We start from the raw sequence: 18855 nt of genomic DNA on the forward strand, positions 1-18855 counted from the left end.
ATTTATTTATTTTTTGGCTGCGTTGGGTCTCAGTTGCAGCACACGGGATCTTCGCTGATGCACGCGGGCTCTTCGTTGCAGTACACGGGCTTCTCTCTAGTTGTGGTGTGGGGGTTTTCTCTCTCTACTTGTGGCATGCAGTCTCCAGGGCGCATGGACTCTGTAGTTTGCGGCACGCAGGCTCTCTAGTTGAGGGGCGCGAGCTCAGTAGCTGTGGCACAAGGGCTTAGTTGCCCCGCCGCACGTGGGATCTTAGCTCCCTGACCAGGGCTCGAACCTGTGTCCCCTGCATTGTAAGGCAGATTCTTTACCACTGGACCACCATGGTCCAGTGGTAAAGAATTACATGTTGGACTTCCCTGATGGCACAGTGGTTAAGAATCTGCCTGCCAATGCAGGGGACACGGGTTCGAGCCCTGGTCAGGGAAGATCCCACACGACGCGGAACAGCTAAGCCCATGTGCCACAACTTCTGGGTCCGCGTGCCACAACTACTGAAGCCTGCGCACCTACAGCCCGCACTCTGCAACAAGAGAAGCCACCGCAATGAGAAGCCCATGCACCACAACAAAGAGTAGCCCCTGCTCGCCTCAACTAGAGAAAGCCCGCGCGCAGCAATGAAGACCCAACGCAGCCAAAACTAAGTAAACAAATAAATTTATTTAAAAAAAAGAATTACATGTTATTACAATGTCCATCCATATAGTTAGCAATGTAAGTCAAGATAAAGAGTGATCTGTTCCTATATGTGCACCACAATTCAAAAGAAACACATAATGCTTCTAAGAAATCAGGTTAGATATTAAATAGAGTTGAAAATATAAAAAGCAAATACTTTTCCTTGCTTTGATTGTACAAAAGAAGTGGCCCGGGCTTCCTTGGTGGCGCAGTGGTTGAGACTCTGCCTGCCAATGCAGGGCACACGGGTTCGAGCCCTGGTCTGGGAAGATCCCACATGCCGCGGAGCAACTAGGCCCGTGAGCCACAACTACTGAGCCTGCGCGTCTGGAGCCTGTGCTCCGCAACAAGAGAGGCCGTGATAGTGAGAGGCCCATGCACCGTGATGAAGAGTGGCCCCCGCTTGCTGCAACTAGAAAGAAAAGCCCTCACACAGAAACGAAGACCCAACACAGCCAAAAATAAATAAATAATTAATTTTTTAAAAAAAGAAGTGGCCCATGTTAAACAAACACGTCACCTGATAAGGTATGTTCATCTTAAGAACACTTCCATCTTTCTCAAAAAACTGAAAATAGAGTTGCCATATGATCCTGCAATCCCACTTCTGAGCATAAATCCAGACAAAACTATAATTCAAAAAGATATATGTACCCCTATTCACAGCAGCACTATTCACAATAGCCAACATGTGGAAACCACCTAAGTGTCCATTGACAGATGAATGGATAAAGAAGATGTGGTACATATATACAATGGAATATTACTCAGCCATTAAAAAGAATGAAAGAATGCAATTTGTAGCAACATGGATGGATCTAGAGATTATCATACTAAGTGAAGTAAGTCAGAAACAGAAAAACAAATACAATATCACTTATATGTGGAATCTAAAATACAACACAAATGAATTTATTTACGACACAGAAACAGACTCACAGACATAGAGAACAGACTTGTGGTTGCCAAAGGGAGAGGAGGGTGGAGGAGGGATGGACTGGGAGTTTGGGGTTAGCAGATGCAAACTATTCTATAGAGAATGGATAAACAACAAGGTCCTACTGCAGAGCACAGGGAACTATATTCAATATCCTGTAATAAACCATCATGGAAAAGAATATAAAAAGAACGTCTATATATGTATAACTGAGTCACTTTGCTGTACAGCAGAAACTAACACAACATTGTAAATCAACTATACTTCAATTTAAAAAAAAAAGAACACTTCCATCACCACAGAAGAAAGATGTATTGATTGTATTGAAATAAAAGAAAAAACTGATATGCTGTAACTTAGGAAATTATTAGTAAATTGGAAAAAGATAATGTGGGCTTAGAAATGCTCATCGTCACAAATATTTTACATGAGTGACTCTGGCAGTTGTACAAAGTGGTAGAAGTCATTATTCCTCAACTGTATATGATTATGGCAAATGTGTTCAGCTCATAATCTTAAGAGACAAAATTTCTGCTCCTATAAATTAAATCATGATAACCTTTAAAATATCGTACAATTTCTTTTTTTTTTGGAAGCCCCCGCAGCTTGTGGAATCCTAGTTCCCCAACCATGGACTGAATCCGGGCCACAGCAGTGAAAGCGTGGAGTCCTAACCACTGGATTGCCAGGGAACTCCCAAAATATTGTACAATTTACAAACATGTTTTGCAAATTCAGTGAGTACATTAGATATTTTCACATCTGTTCTAAAAAGCACTTAAAACACTGATAAGAATGCCCAACGGGCATCAAGATCAAATGCAATCAGCTACCATCCCAGGCAAATTAATGACATTGAGCAAATGTTAATATATGTGTCCACTTATTTAAAGCATATATTAGTGTATGATACAAAACAAAGTCAAATACTATATGATTATATTAATATTTAAAATAAAATCCTATTAGGAAATGCAACGTGGTGAAATCAGAAGCATCTTGGTATAAATATATTACAAATATTTATGCAGGATTCATGATGGGATGATACTGTGAACCAAGTGGAAATTGATAAGAGAGCTCTCCATGGAAAAATCCTGACTCTATATAAAATGCATGCTTGTTAGAAGGCCTTTCCCCTTGTTTACAATGAGAGAAAACACCTTTGAAATATGTTAGAAAAATGAAAAGCTTTAACAAGAGATAGGCATACACTTTCTGACATAAAAATTAAACAAAAAGGAAAAGTAAAGAAATGGGGAATGAAGAATCTACAAATAAAAATATCGATTCTTTTTTTTTTTTTTTTAATCTTTTGGCCACGCTACACAGCATGTGGGATCCTAGTTCCCTGACCAGGGATGGAACCTGCACCCCGAGAAGTGGCAGCACAGAGTCTTAACCACTGGACCGCCAGGGAAGTCCCAAAAATATCAATTCTTATGGGAAAGGAGCTTATGATAAAAAATAAGATTATAGATATCCTAATTTACCATTGAAATATACAAAATTATTCTAAAGCCTTGAGATTTTGAATTTACTAGGAGAAAGTTTATTTGCAATGAAAGTATCTACAAAAAGCACCCATTGTCTTGGCTCTTAAATATGCTAAAGTTTCAAGTTTTAATATATTTCGTCTTAAATTGTCTTAAGTAGTATGCAATGGCTAGTATTTTAAAAATCACAGCTGTATGTGGATCTTCTAAAAGTGAGTCACAATATTTTCATTATATCTTTATAAAAAATTTGGTAGTGGGCTGGCTATTATTATTTAACACTTCTAGTCACATTGGAAATCTGCCAAAGTCGTTTCAATGACCTAATATTTACGAATATCTAAGATGGTCACTGTGTTAAGAGAAACCGTCAAGCATGGCAATATCTTAATCTGGAAACAAGGTAAGTTAAGAAGTATATTTTAAATATATTTTAGATAATTTGTGTTCCTTTAAAGCCAGGGAAGTAAAATTATAGAAAATTCTGAATTGGGGGCTCCTCTGGTAGCACAGTGGTTAAGAATCCGCCTGCCAATGCAGGGCACATGGGTTCGAGCCCTGGTCCGGGAAGATCCCACAACTGCTGAGCCCGCGTGCCACAGCGGTGGGCGGCCCTCTGAGACTGGGTCCAGGCGCTGTGATGCTCTGGTTCTCTCGCTCGGGGTTCTCTGGGCATCGGCCTGGTCGCCCCCTGCCCTGGTTGGGCGGCCTTACGCCAGGAGGAGGGCTGAGGCCACGCACAGCCCAGGCTGACAGCCCCGCCTCGGGGAACCCAGAGGAAGGGGACATGCGCGGTGTACACATATGAAGCCCGGGACTGCCCTGTCTGGGTTGTGTTCCCACCCCTGGGGCCCATCGCTGTTGCTGCCCTGGGCCACGCGCCTGTTGCCATGGCCAGGGCGTGGGATTCTGAAATCGTGGCTCCAGTGGGATGGAGTGGCAGGGACGGCGGGCGAGGGTCAGTCTCCCCGACCCCGGAGAACTGGGCAGAGTTGAGGAGAGGCAGCGGGGTGCCAGGCTTTGGTGCAGGACTTAAACGTGGGTTCTTTGACTGCAATGCCAAGCAGAGGCCAGCAGAGGGAGGCGTAGTGATTTGCTGGGATCTTGTGGGGTCCTGCCCATAGACACGACTTGGGAAGCCACATGTATCCCGTTTGGGACAGTCCTGTTGGTGGCAACCTGGGGTGAGTGGCCAGGAAGGGAAGAGTGACAGAAGGTGGGCTCCCTTGTCTGCAGCACCGCCCAGCCCGGCCAGCTTGCCCCGGGCAATGCGGCGGGCAGGCTGAGAGCCCCAGATTCGCCATTCTCCTGCCCGGTCCAGTCCCCGCTTACATTTTCCCCAGAGAGAGGCATTTCCTGGTTCCCTGCTCACCGTCTCAGCAGCTGGGCATTCTGCAAAGTCTCTAGAAAATACCCGCAGTAGATTTGTGAGACTTTTTTTTTTTTTTTTTTTTTTTGGCCGCACCACTCAGCATGTGGGATCTTAGTTCCCTGACCAGGGATCGAACCCACGTCCCCTGCAGTGGAAGCACGGAGTCTTAACCACTGGACTGCTAGGGAAGTCCCTTGTGAAACTCTTTAAAACGCCTTTACAAAGTGCCCAGGATACGAGCAGTGAGTCAAGGTTGTGGGTGTCCTGCCAAGGTTCAGGGCTGACCCTGCAGAGAGGACTGGATTTAAACCCCAACCTACCATTACTGTGTGTGTGCCTGGGCCAATTGCTTGACTTCTCTGTGCTTCCCTTTCTCCCTTGAAACCAAAGATCGTGATAGTACCTGCCTCAAAAGACTGATGTGAGAAAAAAAAAAAAAAGATTGATGTGAGGAATAAATGAAATAGTACGTTCTAGCATACTCGGCACGTGATCTAGTACATAACAAGCACTTGACAAATAGTATTATATTATTATGCCCCCAACACAAACCCATACATTAAATCATCTGACTGCACATAAATCAGTCTTCCAGACACTTGCAGCTGCCCCTTGAGGCACAGACACTCCATCAGTAACGGGTAGAATTCAGTGCTTTGTGGGCTCCCCATCTTCTTAAGCAAGAGTGAGCAAACTTTTCCTATTGACCTGAGGTCAGGAGAACATCAATCAGTGTAATTAGTTAATTCAATAATGGCTTAATTTGGGAATGCCCTGACGGTCCAGTGGTTAGGACTCCGTGCTTTCACTGCTAAGGGCCTGGGTTTCATCCCTGATCTGGGAAATAAGATCTCACAAGCCGCGTGGTGCAGCCAAAAAAAAAAAAAAAAGTAAATAATGACTTGACTCTGTTTGGCTGTTGAGGAGTTTTGGAGGGCTTCATCCTTTTTTTACCTGAAATTGATTGACAATATTATGTTTAGCTTCAGGTCTACTGAGGGCTTATTTCTTGGTTCTCACTTGTGTTTGAGATGAGAAACTGTCAAGTAAATGCCCTTTGGACAAGCAAGGACAGCGTCTGCCTCTGGGACGCGTGTGTGAGCAGCTGCGGCTGTGCAGGTCCACACGTACACACACGCAGAGATGTCTTTGACTCACAACAGTTACCTATACAAGGAGCCGCCCTCACCCTCCACTTCGGAACCTGCACTGCTCTATGAGCAGTCACAAGCCAACCAACCTCCAAGGTCAAAATATCTTCTGTGAACCCAGAAGAGAAGAGGGTAGGGTGAGGAACTAAGGAAAGCAGAAAGCCTTTAGGATAGAGGTTTTCAACCTCAGCTGCAACTAAGCCAGCGCACCACAACTACTGAGCCTGCGCTCTAGAGCCAGCACACCACAACTACTGAGCCTGCGCTCTAGAGCCTGCGAGCCACAACTACTGAGCCCGCAAGCCACAGCAACTGAAGCCCAAGCACCTAGAACCCGTGCTCCACAACAAGAGAAGCCACCGCAATGAGAAGCCTGTGCACCACAACGAAGAGTAACCCCCGCTCGCCACAACTAAGAGAAAGTCTGCGTGCAGCAAGGAAGACCCAACGCAGCCAAAAGTTAAAAATAAGTAAATTTTTTTAATTAAAAAAAAAATAAAGCAATAAGAAGCAATGAACCAGACCATTCAAACTTTCCTTACTGGGACCCACCTAAGAAATACTTTTCACTTTGCAACCTGTATCTATCTCTTTTTGAAAAAAAATTCATGAAACAACATTTACCCTAATTATGTTTGAGGCACTCTGATATTGCCTATTACATTGTATTTGTTTATTATAAATGGTGATTATGCCCCCGCCAAATTGATCTCACCAGCCGCTACTGGGACCCAACTTACCATGTGTAAAACACTGAATTAGATTTACACATACACCAACAGGGGTGGCCTCAAATCATGCTGTTGGGTGAGAATAGTAGGAAACAGAACAAGATTTATAGCATAATGCCACTTAGGAAAGCAAAAATCACACACACACACACACACACACACACACACACATACAAGGATACACAATGGTTAAGGATATACATCAAACACATTAGAGGTGGTACCATTGGGGGAATGAAAAACGGAAAATAAACTCCAGGAGGATCTGGATGCAAGGATGCCCGCGTGCTGTGATCTGAGAATGGTTGGCTAGGCTCGGAACTGGGGTCCAACAAAACAAAAGACGGGGGGGTCATTTACTGGAAAAGTTTGAGAATCACATAAATATCCAGAAAATACATAGGAGCTGGAGAATGTCGCATTTAGAATTCTTGAAATGTATTTTAAAAATCAATTCATAAGGTCAGAGACAAAATATCATCCAGGGCAAAGTTGGAAGAGAGGAGGAAGGGTCCCCTCACCATCGACAAGGTGATACCAGATGAAAAGGAGGTGGTCGGCTTGGAGGCTGGCAAGGAGCAGGGTCCGAGAGGCCTGGCTGGTCAGTGCACCCCCGGCGCACTCCAGGGGCGGGGGCTCATGGCGGGGGCCACAATGACTCCAGGGAGGGGCTCTCTGTCGAATGTACGGCCCCTGCCTCATTGCTCTCTTGCCCAGAGCCCCTGCCGCCCAGGAGGCTGCCTGCCCCCAGCCCTTGGTTACAGCTTTTCTGGACCAGGATGGACCCCTAGCCCCAGAGTCACCAGTGCTCAGACCGTCTGCTTGCCTTTACACCCAGCAGCCTCGTTTTCCTGGACTAAGGAGATTCTCCTTCGGGAACCTGAACCCAGAAGGGGGAGACCATTGCCATCGGGGTGAGGGCTGCAGCAGGAGGGTCTGGAATCTGGGCAGGAGAGACTGGTCTGAGGAGCGGGGTGGGGGGGGGGCAGAGTTACAGGGAACAAAAACTGGGGCCAGCCAGGAAGGCGGTGGTGGTAGCGTGGAAACAGACCCTGAAAGCATGGCTGGGTTATTTACCAGCACAACACAGAGCTGGGCTTATAAAGGGAAATCCTACGAGGGCCAGGCAGGCAACACAGAAGAGTGAACAGAACGGGGGGGGGCGGTAAGACTGGGGGCCCCCCAGAGCACAGCCCATGCAAAGGGCAGTCACCCAAAGTGGCCACTGCTCCCATGCAGAAAAGGGACCCTCGGGGTCCAAACTGTCTCATTTTCAAGAGAAGCCAATAAATCCAGAATTTAGTGTAAAACCTCCCAATTTATTTTATTTTAATTTTTTGGCCGCCCCGTGAGGCATGCGGGATCTTAACTCCCCAACCACGGATTGAACCTGTGGCCCCTGCAGTGGAAGCGCAGAGTCTTAACCACTGGACTGCCAGGGAAGTTCCAAACCTCCCAGTTTTTGAATTGACGACACTTTTTTGCTTTTAACATGTCTACAGACTGAGGTGGTTAAGTGGCCAGACTCCCAGACCCTGCTGGTTCAAGGCCCGGAGGCTCCCCACAGCCCACCCCTCCACTCCCCGTGGGGGACCATCCTTCCCTCCCTTATCACTCCTCTGGACCCTGTGACAGCATGTCTTCCTTGTAAACGTCAAAGCTAATACACGGGGTGGTGGGGTATTTCCTGGGCTTCCCCAGAGCCTAGGCAAAGCCCTGCCTAAAGTTTTTAACTTCTCTTGCCATCATTCCGTGCTCACCACCAATTCCTGGTGTCTAATTTTGCTTCCTGGACCCTTTGATCCGGCAGGTGGGGTGCCCTGATCAGGGAAGAGCACCGGCCCATTTTGGGAAGGGACGGGCTGGCAGTCTGCTCTATACAACTGCCCTGGGTGTGCCTGGTTAGGGGGACCATCCCCTAGAGACGCGGTGTCTCAGAGTGCGCTGACAAGTCCAGGGTCCACGCCTGCAAAGAAGGTGCTAGAAGTCTCCCCAACTCTGCCTGGAAATCTGCAGGTCCTGGCGCCCTGGAGGGGCCCCCATCTCAAGGACGGACTGGCCTGTAGAAAGGGAGACCCTACAGAAAGGCCACCCTCTGAGCCCACCTACATCCCTCCCCATCCTCTTCAGACAACGTGGGGGGAAGTTCTGATATGTGGGGGCGTTCAGGAAAGATGCCTGCATCCTGCTGCACTCGTTCCTCCCTTCAGCCGGTCAGTCCCCTTCCCCACCGCCCTTGCCCCCGTGGGGAACTGGTGCCCTGGGGCCCTCAGAGGCTGACACCCTCACCGGCAGCATAAACATGACACCTGCTACCCGCCTGGCCCAGAGGGAAGCGCTGTAAAGCCAAGCCCCAGGGCAGGCGGGGAAGCCCCTGGGCCACTATGATGCCTAAACAGGAGGTTGGAATGCAGGGCTAGAGCTTGAGGCAGAGGAGGCAAAGGGCAGGGGGAGGTCTGGCGTGGAGGGGATGGAACCGGCCTGGAATCAGGAAACCTTGAGGAGGGGGCTGGGAGAAGAGAAAGACCCAGTGGGTGAAGGCAGGGCGGTGGGGAGAAGGTGGGGAGGGGACGGGAAGGGGACAGGGAGAGGCAAGTGGGCTGGTCCACAACACGGAGGGACCAGAAGTCCAGGCTTCGGGCAGGTAGAGTTAGTCATCAGCTTTGAAACTGCCCAGTGAACTCGGCAGCTCCTAGCAGACTCCCCGTTATTGCCTCTGGGTCTCCCCATGTGTCTGCCCCAGCTCACCTCAGAGACCCCACACCCCAACGGCTCAAAGGAGAAAAACCCGGGGCAGGGGTCTCCCTAATGGTAGAGTGGAGCCTGCCTCAGCTAAGCTTCTCTGGGGTCAGGGGTCAGTGCCCACCCTGCACCAAGCAGTTGACACACTCACTGCCCCCGTGACCCTCGCAACACCCAAAGAATGCGTTTCCCCTTCTGACAGAAAACCAAGGCTCACGGAGGGGAAGTGATTCGCCCAGAATGCATCTGAGGCTGCTCCATCAATCAGCAAGCCGTATGGACCAGCCCCTGCTCTTAGAACTGGGCATGTGGGGGTGAGAGACAGGCCTAGCACTCAATTGTGTACTGTACTTTAGAGAGGGAAACGGACAAATAGAGAAGTTCAGCTAATGATCAAGAAAATACGAAGGCCCACAACATTGTAAATCAACTACATTTCAATAAATTTAAAAAAGAAAAAGAAAAAAAGAATGAATGAGACAATATATACAAAAAAAAAAAAAAGAAAGAAAGAAAACACGAAGGTAACAGGGTCAAGCGTGTGTGGGGTGCTACTCTGGCTGGCAAACTCAAGGGAGGCCCTTGAAGAGGTGACAGCCTGCCCAGCAGACCCCCAAGGAAGGCCTGTCACACAGAGGGAACCGTGAACACAGCAGCCCTGAGACTGGACAGAGCTTCCCGCCCAGGGCACAAGCGGGCACGTGCAGCTGGAGCTGAGGGCAGAGGGGTGGGCCTGCAGAGAGAGGGGATGGGAAACTGCAGGACAGAGGCTGAGAGTGGAGGCAGGGAGGCCCAGCAGGAGGCTCTTACGCAGGCCTCCACGTCAGAGGTGACGGGGCCTAGAACTGGGGAGAGGATGGTGCGGACCAGGGGTGCAAGGGAATAGAGAGAAGGAGGATGTGGGCCTGAACTGGGGAGGCTGGGGAGGAAGCAGAAATGAAGGGGAGGCAGATTTTGACCCTAAAACCCAAGCATCTTACCCCTGACGGGGACTTTGTCTTTTTCTCCTTTGTCGTCCCTCATTAGCCAGGACAGCGGGTACACAGTAGGTGTACAATTAACTCATTCATATATTCAATGAATATTTATTGAGCACCTACTATCGTGCCTGGCAAAGTCCCTGGCCTCTTGGATTTCACACTGTGGAGAGAGAGGGGGCGCGCGTGTGGTGATGGAGGGAGGGAGAAGAGAACGGAGGACCTTTGTTTCAGGTGCGGTGGTCACTGCAGGCTTCTCTCCCACCTCCTTGGGGGAGAGAGGCGGTGAGTCTTGGCCGTGAATATCTTGAAGAAGTGCACCTCAGGCAGAGGAAGCGGCAAGTACAAAGGCGCGGAGGTGGGAGGGTACTCACTGAGTTTGTTGATTCATTCATAGGTACCTGTGCCCTTGCCTTGGAACTTTCTAAGATCAGTGCCTGGGTCTTTCTCATCAGACAGCAGTGGTCAGAGGGCTGAGTGGGGGCCACGTCCTCCCTTTCTTTACGCAATTCCTCTTTCCCCAACACTGGCCAGGCCTAGAAGCAGGACAGGTGGAGGAGAAAAGGCAGAGACAGTCAAGCAAGAGGGTGGGTTCTGTGCTGTCCCACCACTCACCCCCAGGCTGTTCCTGGTTTTAGCCCCTGAAGGTCCCACCCTGGCATTCCCCTCCCCCCACCTCTGCCCCTGCCAGAGTCCCCCTGGCACTGGGAACCCCCTGCCCCTCACAACAGTCACTCCTGCTGAGTGGAGCGTCTGTCTCTCACTCTGCCACACCCGCTCTGCTCAGCCCCCGCACCACGGAGGGACCTAGGGGAGCCCGGGAACCTACGGTGCAAATGAAGGGCCGGCCCAGGTGAACCCTAACCGCGCCGCCTGCAGTGCAAGGGCGGAGTCTTAACCACTGGACCGCCAAGGGAAGTCCCTCGGCTTTCTGAAGCTCATAAAATAACTGGAAGCGGACTATCACTTCCTCATTATCATTCCTAAGTCATTTCTGCTTCTCCAGCAATCTTGCTGACATGTCGCTCTAAATTCCACCGATTCAAGACTTTCTATTCTTACCAAGAAAGCGTAACAGGCAGCAGACCCCCAAACAGGCCTGACCACACACGGAACAAGGTGGGCGCTAGGTTAACGGACCTGACACGGTTTCTGCGGCAGCGACAGAATCAGATGAACCTCTGACAGGGAGATGCCTGGGATGGGGCGGGGGGTGGGGGGGGCAGGAGCGTTAGGTGCCAGCTGAGAACGTCCCCGGGCAAAGTCACCGGGGAGCTGCCTGCCTGAAGGGGCCAAGTAACTTCCCTCACCCTGCTTCGCGACGGAGAAAGGGGACCTTGCTTCACCTAAGCGGCAACCCCCTCCCTGTTTATCAACAGCTGAGAAGGGCTGGCAGGGTCTCAGCTGGGATTTACCCTTCTTGGGGTGGGGACGTTGTGCGCTGCCCCCTTGAGAACTCAAGCCCCATCAAAAGTCCAGGAAGAACAATGACTTTTGTTTGGTCCTATTTGCCTTCTGGATGGTCCCTGGGGAGGCGAGGAGGCGAGCAGGGCTGTACGGCCCCCTTTGGGGGAGAGGAAAGGGACGCAGGAAAGACTGCCCGGGGGAGACACTCCGTTCACACTTACCGAGGCCTCGCAAGACCCCGCCCTTTCACAGGTATCATCTCATTTACCGCCCGTGGCTCAGAGACGGAAACAAGAGCCCAGGATCACAACGGCCCAAGGTGGTGGAGCTGCAGAGCCCGGGCGCGCGCCTGCCGCCTAGACGCCGCCGCCTCCCCCGGACGCTCGGGCTGACCCGGCTCCTCGGCCCCGGGCCCTCGAGGAATCGGCGCCGCGGGCACAGCCGTGCCCTGAGACCGGGGAGCGACTCCGGGCCTGCAAGTCGGCCGAGTCAGCCCTCCCCCAGGCCCCGAGCCTCCCCTTCGGGCCGGGTCCTGGCCCCCCCCCCTCCCCGGGGGCTCCTCCGGCGGCCCCGCTGACTCAGCACAAAGCGAGCCGCGGCGCGCGGGGAGGGGCCCGGCCCGACCAGCCTCCCGGGGGCAGCAGTTCCGCCCGCCCCTCCCCCGGCCCGCCCCGCCCCGCCCCGCCCCCGGGAAGAGGTCCAGAGTCGGGAGCCGCGGCCCCGGCAGAGCGGCGCTCGGGAGCCCCGAGGGAACCAGGCGGGAGCGCGCAGCCGAGGCCCGGCGCGGGATGACAGCCCTCGGCGTGCAGGTGGGCGAGAGCCCTGGGGGGGGGGGGCGGGGAGGGGCCCGGCCGGGGTCTGGGGGGGGCGGGAAGCCGCCCAGGGCGCGGGCCCCTCGAGGTCCTGCGGGCACCGAGGCTCCCAAACGGCTGGGGAGGAGTGTTGTGCTTCTCTTTGGGGTCCGCAGTGTCCATCCGTTAGGTGCACCAGAGGGGTCCCTCCTGTTAAAAGGGGGCGCGTCTGGGGCGGAGGATGGACGGAATCCACTCGAAAATGAGGCTCGCCTTGTCACACGAAGAAGCATCTCTGGGGAAGCCAGGACTTTCCTGGGCGGGGGCAGCAAGACCATCTCCCCTCCCAAAACTGATTTTGGGGGGCGGGCAAGGGGGTGGACTCGCTGGGGCACGCGGAAACCTCAGGACAGGCTGTAGAGAGGGGAGGGGCCCGCCTCGCAGAGATGGGGTTTCTCCTTAGAAGGATGCCAGGGGTCCATCCCCACGCCTACCCCCCGGGCGTGCGGCTCTCCGCTGCCCTGCGTCGAGCTTCCCTAGCGGACGCGTCCCGCCTCCTCACCTCCCGACTGGACGGTCCGGACGGTCAGAGCGGCCCGCAGACTCTGCCCGCAAGTGCTCGGCGCCCCGCAGCGCAGACTCCGGCTGATCCCAATGCGCCCACTTTGTAGATGCGGTGACCGAGGCTCAGGTGAAGTAACCCGCCCGTGGCGGCCAGCTCAGCGACAGAATCGAGTCGAACCAGACTTCTGGGCCCGAACAGGAGAGACTCCACCCACAGGCCGCGCCCCCAGCCCCTTGTGGCCGGGACACCGCAACCCTAGAGCCGGATGCAGCGAGTTCCTCTCGTGCTGGGCATAATCTGGGGTCCCGGCCGGGCCGCCTCCGGGACCGGCAGTGAGGAGGGTGGGAGCGGGTGCAGTCCCGCCTTCGGGAGCCGACGGCCCTGCGTGGGAGAGACGTGCACACCGGGATTTCGGAGCGGTTTGGGGGAAGCGAGTGCTAGACTAAGAGGCGAAGAAACTGCGGCAGGATTAACGGGGGCGGGGAGGGGCAGGAGAGTAGCCAGGTAAACAGACTTGACCTTTTAGTGAAAGAAGGGGGGCGGGGAAGATGAGGTAAAACCCTGGGGCGCTACTGCCGGCGGCGCGGGGCGGGGCGCTGTGCTGGCTTGAAAATCGCCGCTGATGCCAGGAGCACGTAACCGCCGGCCTGGGACTGTTGTAAGCAGTGGGGGTGCTTAGGTCTCGTTTCGGCTCCACCCGGGGGCCAGGAGGCAGGTACTGTTATCTTCAGGGGGTGAGTAGCTCGCCGGAGGTCAAAGCGCTAAAAGGCAAGCAGGCCGGCTCCGGCGCCTCCCTGACCGGTGCCCTGCGGTCACGCAGGCAGAGCTTACTCTGCAGGAGGCTGTCGAAGAGATTTCCAGCTGAGGAGGAGGAGGGCCTGACCTGGGCCTGGGCTGAGCGGGCAGTGGGAAGGGGTGGCGGGGTGGGGGGGAGGGAAGCGCAGGGGCGCGGGGCGGGGGGTTGATTTGGAGAAAGCGTAGTGAGCAGCCCAGAGTGTCCACTACTTAGGGGTTTACGGGATCAGATGGGGTCCTGGGTTACAGAGGAGGACAAGACCTTGGCACTGGACTCAGTGGCCCAGGAGTGCCACGTGACACTGTTCTACAGGTCACTACTTAATCATTCGGGGCTCTGGATGAAAAAGGGAAATGCTTCCATTTTTCTTTTTTTTTTCAGTAGAGACAGTCCAGGCCCTAAGAGATTAAAGTGATTTGCCCAAGGTCACAGAGCTGGAGGCTGGTGGGTCAGGGGCAGGGCTAGACTGCCCTCATACCCTCTGGTCCACGGACCTTCCACTGACCACGCTGATGCCCAGCTGCCCTCCGGAAGAGGATTTCAGGCCCTGGATCACTGCAAGTTCACAGAGGTGCTGGCAGCCGGGGTGTGGGGCAGTGGTGAGGAATAAGGACTCCCAAGATACCTTATTATTGTTACTAATATTAATCAGGAACTGCTTCTGTGCTGGGCACCTTTATATACATGATCTCACTTAATCCTTGGGAGTTTTACTGGTGTCAGGGTTTGAATGATGCCCTCCTTTGGGGTGGGAGGGGGAAAACGACCTGATGTCAGCTGTCTTTTTCTGATCCCAGTGTGATGTCTGAGGGCCTGGAGATTAAAGTCCACTCTGTGTGCAGGACAGGTGGGGCTGAGGGTAGGATGGCATGTGCTTTTTCTCCAGACAGCGTGATGTCTGAAGTCAAAAGGCCTCTGGGTGCTGCGTTCTTGTGACTTGTTGCCTGCGTCTGGGGTTTTCCCATCCTAGAAACTTATCAACCTGCAGGGAGTTACATAACCTCCGGGTGCCTTCATGGCTACTCTTTCCTGCAGGGATCACTAACTCCTGCTACAAAATGCAACTGCGGAACCATAGATGAGAAAATAAGGGCCAAGGAGGTTAAGAAACCGCGCAAAGACAAACACCTTTATGGTTTGTAGTCCCAGAGGTTTCCAAGTCCCTTGGTTTGTTTCTCAGTAGAGCCGTTTTTTCCTCCTGAAATCCAGTACGGACTCTTAGATTCCCAGCGGCTCCAGCAGGTAAGAGGGACCTGCTGTGGGTTAAGTGAGGGGCCGGGAGCTGACCCCCTGCCCCCTGCTTTAGCACCTGGAGGCCTCCAGGAGACGAGGGGATGCGGTTTGAGAACCAGAGCCCAGACTCCCCAACCGAGTGCTCTCTACAGCGCCCCAGGCTGCCTTTGTCTCTGGTCTGCGTCGGGTCCTGAGCCCTTGGGCGTCCCTCTGGCCGCTCCAGTCCTTCTCCTCACCACATACTGAGCCCCTCACACGAAGGCCCCAGTGGGTATTCATCGGTTGCGTGCATCCCCCCCACTACACATGATACAGCTGTCGGGCAGCTGTGCCAGGCTTTACTGTGATCTCGGTGAATGCTCTTGGGCTGGTCCCCTGACCTCTGTGTGAGTTTCCCTTTTTACATACCCTGCCCCCCCCCCCATGGAGCATCTCCACCAGACTCAGGTTTAAGAGTGAGACAGGACCCTAACTAGGCAGAAGTGCTGAAAGCAAGCCGGATCCATAAGGATCCTGGGGCCTCCCGGGAGCGTGGCTCTGCTGTCTGCCCCTCACCGAGAGGGGCGGCCCAGACCGCCTCTGGAAGCCTCCACTTGCACGTGGCATAGGGCTCACCCCCAGAGTCCCCTTTCGGTTTGCTTTCTAGCAGTGATCGTCACGCATGAGCTGTGTGCTTTGCTTACCTCCCAAACTGGGGCGTGACCTGGGCTGCTTCCACACACACTCTAAAGGGCGTAATTTATGACTGGGCAGGAGATGGTTTAAAGGGAGCTTCAGATGGAAGTGACAGCGGCTGCAAACTCGACCTCGTGGCTCTTGAGCACGGCGCCGAGTGCTGGGGACACGGTCCTGCCCTCCCACTACGAATCAGACAGGAATGGAAAACTTGTCAGAACGGTTCCTGACGGAGAGTGACCGGAGGGGTCCGTTCTGGGTTGGGTGGGCAGGACAGACCCCTCCCAGGAGGCGATGTTTCAGCTGAGACATGAAGAATGGAGAAGGGGGGGGCAGCCGGGAGAAGAGCCTTTCAGGTGGAGGGACCAGTAGGTGTGAGGAGGAAAGTTCTAGGCTTGTCCTAGGCATGGCCAGGAGGATGCCCTGGGAGGGCTTGTGGGCCGTCTAAGGAGTTTTACCCTTTGAAGCATTCCTTTTGCTTCCGGGTTGGGGGTTGGGGACGGGGCGTGGGGGTGTCCCGGGGCTGTGGGAAGGGACACCTCACTGGACGCGTGGCCCGGCTTGCCAGGAGAGAGGACAGGGTGTACTTTTGCAGGGCCGAGACCATAGGCTTCGAAGGGGAGCCTCAGGGACTCCCCCACCCAGAAACTTCTAGAACAGACAGTGGTGCCCCGTCCTGGGCGGAGTACAGGCTGAGCCAGACTGAAGGGCAAAGTGCAAATATCACTGCGCCCTGAAGAAAAGTGCTGAAAAAGCTGGGTGCAGATTAGAAGGAAACTGGGGAAGACCAGGGGCCAGAAGAGGGAGCTATGTAACCTTCACTGATGTGCTAATAAAGTCTAGTGCAGTATTCTTGTTTTGCATACAAAGAAGCCAAGGCTGGCTGCTAGCTCAAGGTCACATCAGCCAAGCCAGACAGGTTTGCTGACTTCAGAATGGACTAAGATTTGCCTGTCAATACAATTTGGGTTTCTTACTCATTATAAAGATCATTAAAGAAAGGTCAGGAAACTCTTTGCCTGATTAATAACTGGATCCACAGGCAATGCTTATAGGTCTCGAATGGAGGACGGACGGGAAACAGGTAGGATGGGAGGAGGGTCCCCCCCCCCCCGCCCCACCAGGAGGTGGGTCTGTGCTGTGACTAAGGTGGGCTTCCCGGGCATCCTGGGAGACTGTGGCTGTCGGAAGCTACAAGGTGTGTTCTGGGTCTTCCCTGAGGAGGCTGGTGAGCTGTGGCGGGGGCCCTCCCTCATGCTGCCCCGTGCTGTCTTCCAGGCCCAGAAGTTGCTGGCCCAAAGGAGGCCCCGCCGGTCCTTCTCTGACCCCTCCATCCGGGCGCTCATTATCTTGTGCGCCTCCCTGGCAGTGGTCCTCTCCTCCCTCTCCATCTGCGATGGCCACTGGCTCCTGGCCGACGACCGCCTCTTCGGGCTGTGGCACTTCTGCACCACCTCCAACCAGGCTGAGCTGCACTGCCTCCGAGACCTGAGGCAGGCCCATGTGCCCGGGCTAGCCTCGGGCATGGCTGTGGCCCGCAGCGTGGCCACCTTGGCCGTGGTGGTCGCCATCTTTGGCCTGGAGCTCCTCATGGTGTCCCAGGTGTCCGAGGACCCCCGCTCGTGGCACAGGTGGGCTGTGGGCTCCGCCCTCTTCCTCCTCGCGTTCATCCTCTCCTTCGGGGGCCTCCTGAGCTTCCTGACCCTCCTCAGGAACCAGGTCACGCTCATGGGCCTCACGCGGACGTTCTGGAGCGAGTTCACGGCCTCCTTCCTCTTCTTCCTGAGCGCCGTCAGCGGCCTCCACGTCAACAGCATCAGCCGTACTGACAGCGTCACGCACCCCTGGGGCCTGCCTGCAGAATTTTAGGCCCCCCTGCGAGGACACTGAGTTCTACCAGCAAGTGGGGTCACGATGGGACTTCTCCAACATGGGACATTCAAACTGCCGCCTCTTGGCCTTGGGGTGGTCGGGCCAGTGGCCTTTGCAGCCCAGAGGCCGGGTGGGTGCCTCCAAGCCAGCAGCTGCACCAGCTTAGCCACGTTATTAGGATGTTGATTTTACAAGAAGAAACATATTTTAAAACCTTTTCTTGAGTCCTTCCTGGGATGGGAATAGACGTGGAAGCAGCTCAGGGAACTGGTGCTCAGGCTGGCTGCACAGCCAAGTACATTTCACACCTGTTTTACTGACTCTGCCGGGATATGGGCTGTAGGGTCCCTGGGGCCTCCTGCGTTGCTAAGAGTGAATCATTCGTCAGCGAAGGGTGTCCAGTCAGTGCCTAGAACCTTCTTCACCAGCTCAAAGGGCCTTGTGCAAATTCCCTGCTTTAGCTTTGGTCATGTCAGGGAGGCAGCGTTCAGGGCTGCTGGGGTGTAGAAGCTTTTCAAACCGTTCGACTTTATTTGAGCCCTGCCCTTTGTCGGGGGTACCCCGTAATCCCTGGATAACCCCAGCTTCCAGCAGCTGGCTGTGCCTCGGGACTCTCCCTGTGAATCCCGCCTGAGGCCCTTCCAGGAGGGCCCGCCTGGCTTCTAATACTGTCCTCTCTGAGGTAAGCGTGTGCATCCATCTTTGGCAAGGGCCAGACAGCCTCAGGGTACCATTTTTATCCTAGAACACACTTCAAAGAGCACATATCTGGAGCTGCTGGACTCCAGGGGGTACTGGGGACTGGCCCAACCTCAGGTAATGATTAACAACCACCCTGGATGCAGAGGCCTGCAGGTGGAGGGGACCAGGAACCAGTGGAGATTTCCACCCTTGTTGGCCACTTTACATTTCTGTGCATCAAATTGGCCCCTGTCCAGTCCCTTTTCTGCCCAGTAGGTGGGTTTGTGGCCCTCAGCCCATTTCATTCTACACTAGCCCCATGCCCCTCCCCCACCTGATGAATTCAGGCCTTTCCTGGTTCATTCTGGCTGCCACTGATTGCATGGGGTTTTGGTCTCTGCCCTGCCAGGTCCTCTTTCTGGGCTGGACTGGGTGCCTCTAACTCTCCTGTGATTTTACTTTTTTTTTTTTAACTTTTTGATTCCAAGGTGTACAGAGTCCATGAAGGTCCCTGGAGAAAGCCCTGGAAAATGGGTGTCTGGCCTTCTCACCCCAGTAGCAGACTATAAGATGCAAAGGGGGTGACCCTGTCTGCAGGGGTGAGATGCAGAAGTTGTGGGCCAGGGCCACTTGTCCAGGGTCACCCAAAGCCAGGACTAGAGCTGGGCCCACCTACCAGCAAGATGCCCTCTTCTCTAGCCGCGGGGAGGGTCACCTCTGCTTCTGTCAAGAATGCTCTCCCCTGAGCACG

The 18855-nt window shown here is 53.7% G+C and overlaps 1 protein-coding gene across 9 annotated transcripts; it reads left to right on the forward strand.

The window, feature by feature from the left end:
* Positions 1-12177: 12177 nt before the first annotated feature.
* On the forward strand, positions 12178-17639 carry TMEM37 (transmembrane protein 37). Of its 9 annotated transcripts, none has more exons than XM_057550701.1 (5): positions 12224-12300; positions 12954-13351; positions 14025-14242; positions 16830-17182; positions 17264-17639. In XM_057550701.1, exons 3-5 carry the CDS (start codon positions 14156-14158, stop codon positions 17418-17420), a joined length of 597 nt encoding a protein of 198 aa, XP_057406684.1. In that variant the 5' UTR covers positions 12224-12300; positions 12954-13351; positions 14025-14155; the 3' UTR covers positions 17421-17639. The 9 variants fall into 9 exon arrangements, with proteins under 9 accessions (XP_057406683.1, XP_057406687.1, XP_057406684.1 ...); XM_057550702.1 differs by adding an exon at positions 14679-14778 and having other exon boundaries at positions 14025-14214; positions 16830-17639; XM_057550695.1 differs by having other exon boundaries at positions 16830-17639.
* The last annotated feature ends 1216 nt before the right edge of the window (positions 17640-18855 follow it).

This window comes from Balaenoptera acutorostrata, chromosome 8 (genome assembly GCF_949987535.1).
Source record: "Balaenoptera acutorostrata chromosome 8, mBalAcu1.1, whole genome shotgun sequence".
Classification (NCBI taxonomy): Eukaryota; Metazoa; Chordata; class Mammalia; order Artiodactyla; family Balaenopteridae; genus Balaenoptera; species Balaenoptera acutorostrata.

Bases quoted from the DNA above. Each gene is read 5' to 3' on its own strand.
- TMEM37 (XM_057550695.1), top strand. From the start codon at position 14,156: ATGCCCAGCTGCCCTCCGGAAGAGGATTTCAGGCCCTGGATCACTGCA. The intron at 14,243-16,829 runs GTGAGGAATAAG...GCTGTCTTCCAG, and splicing joins AGCCGGGGTGTGGGGCAGTG to GCCCAGAAGTTGCTGGCCCA.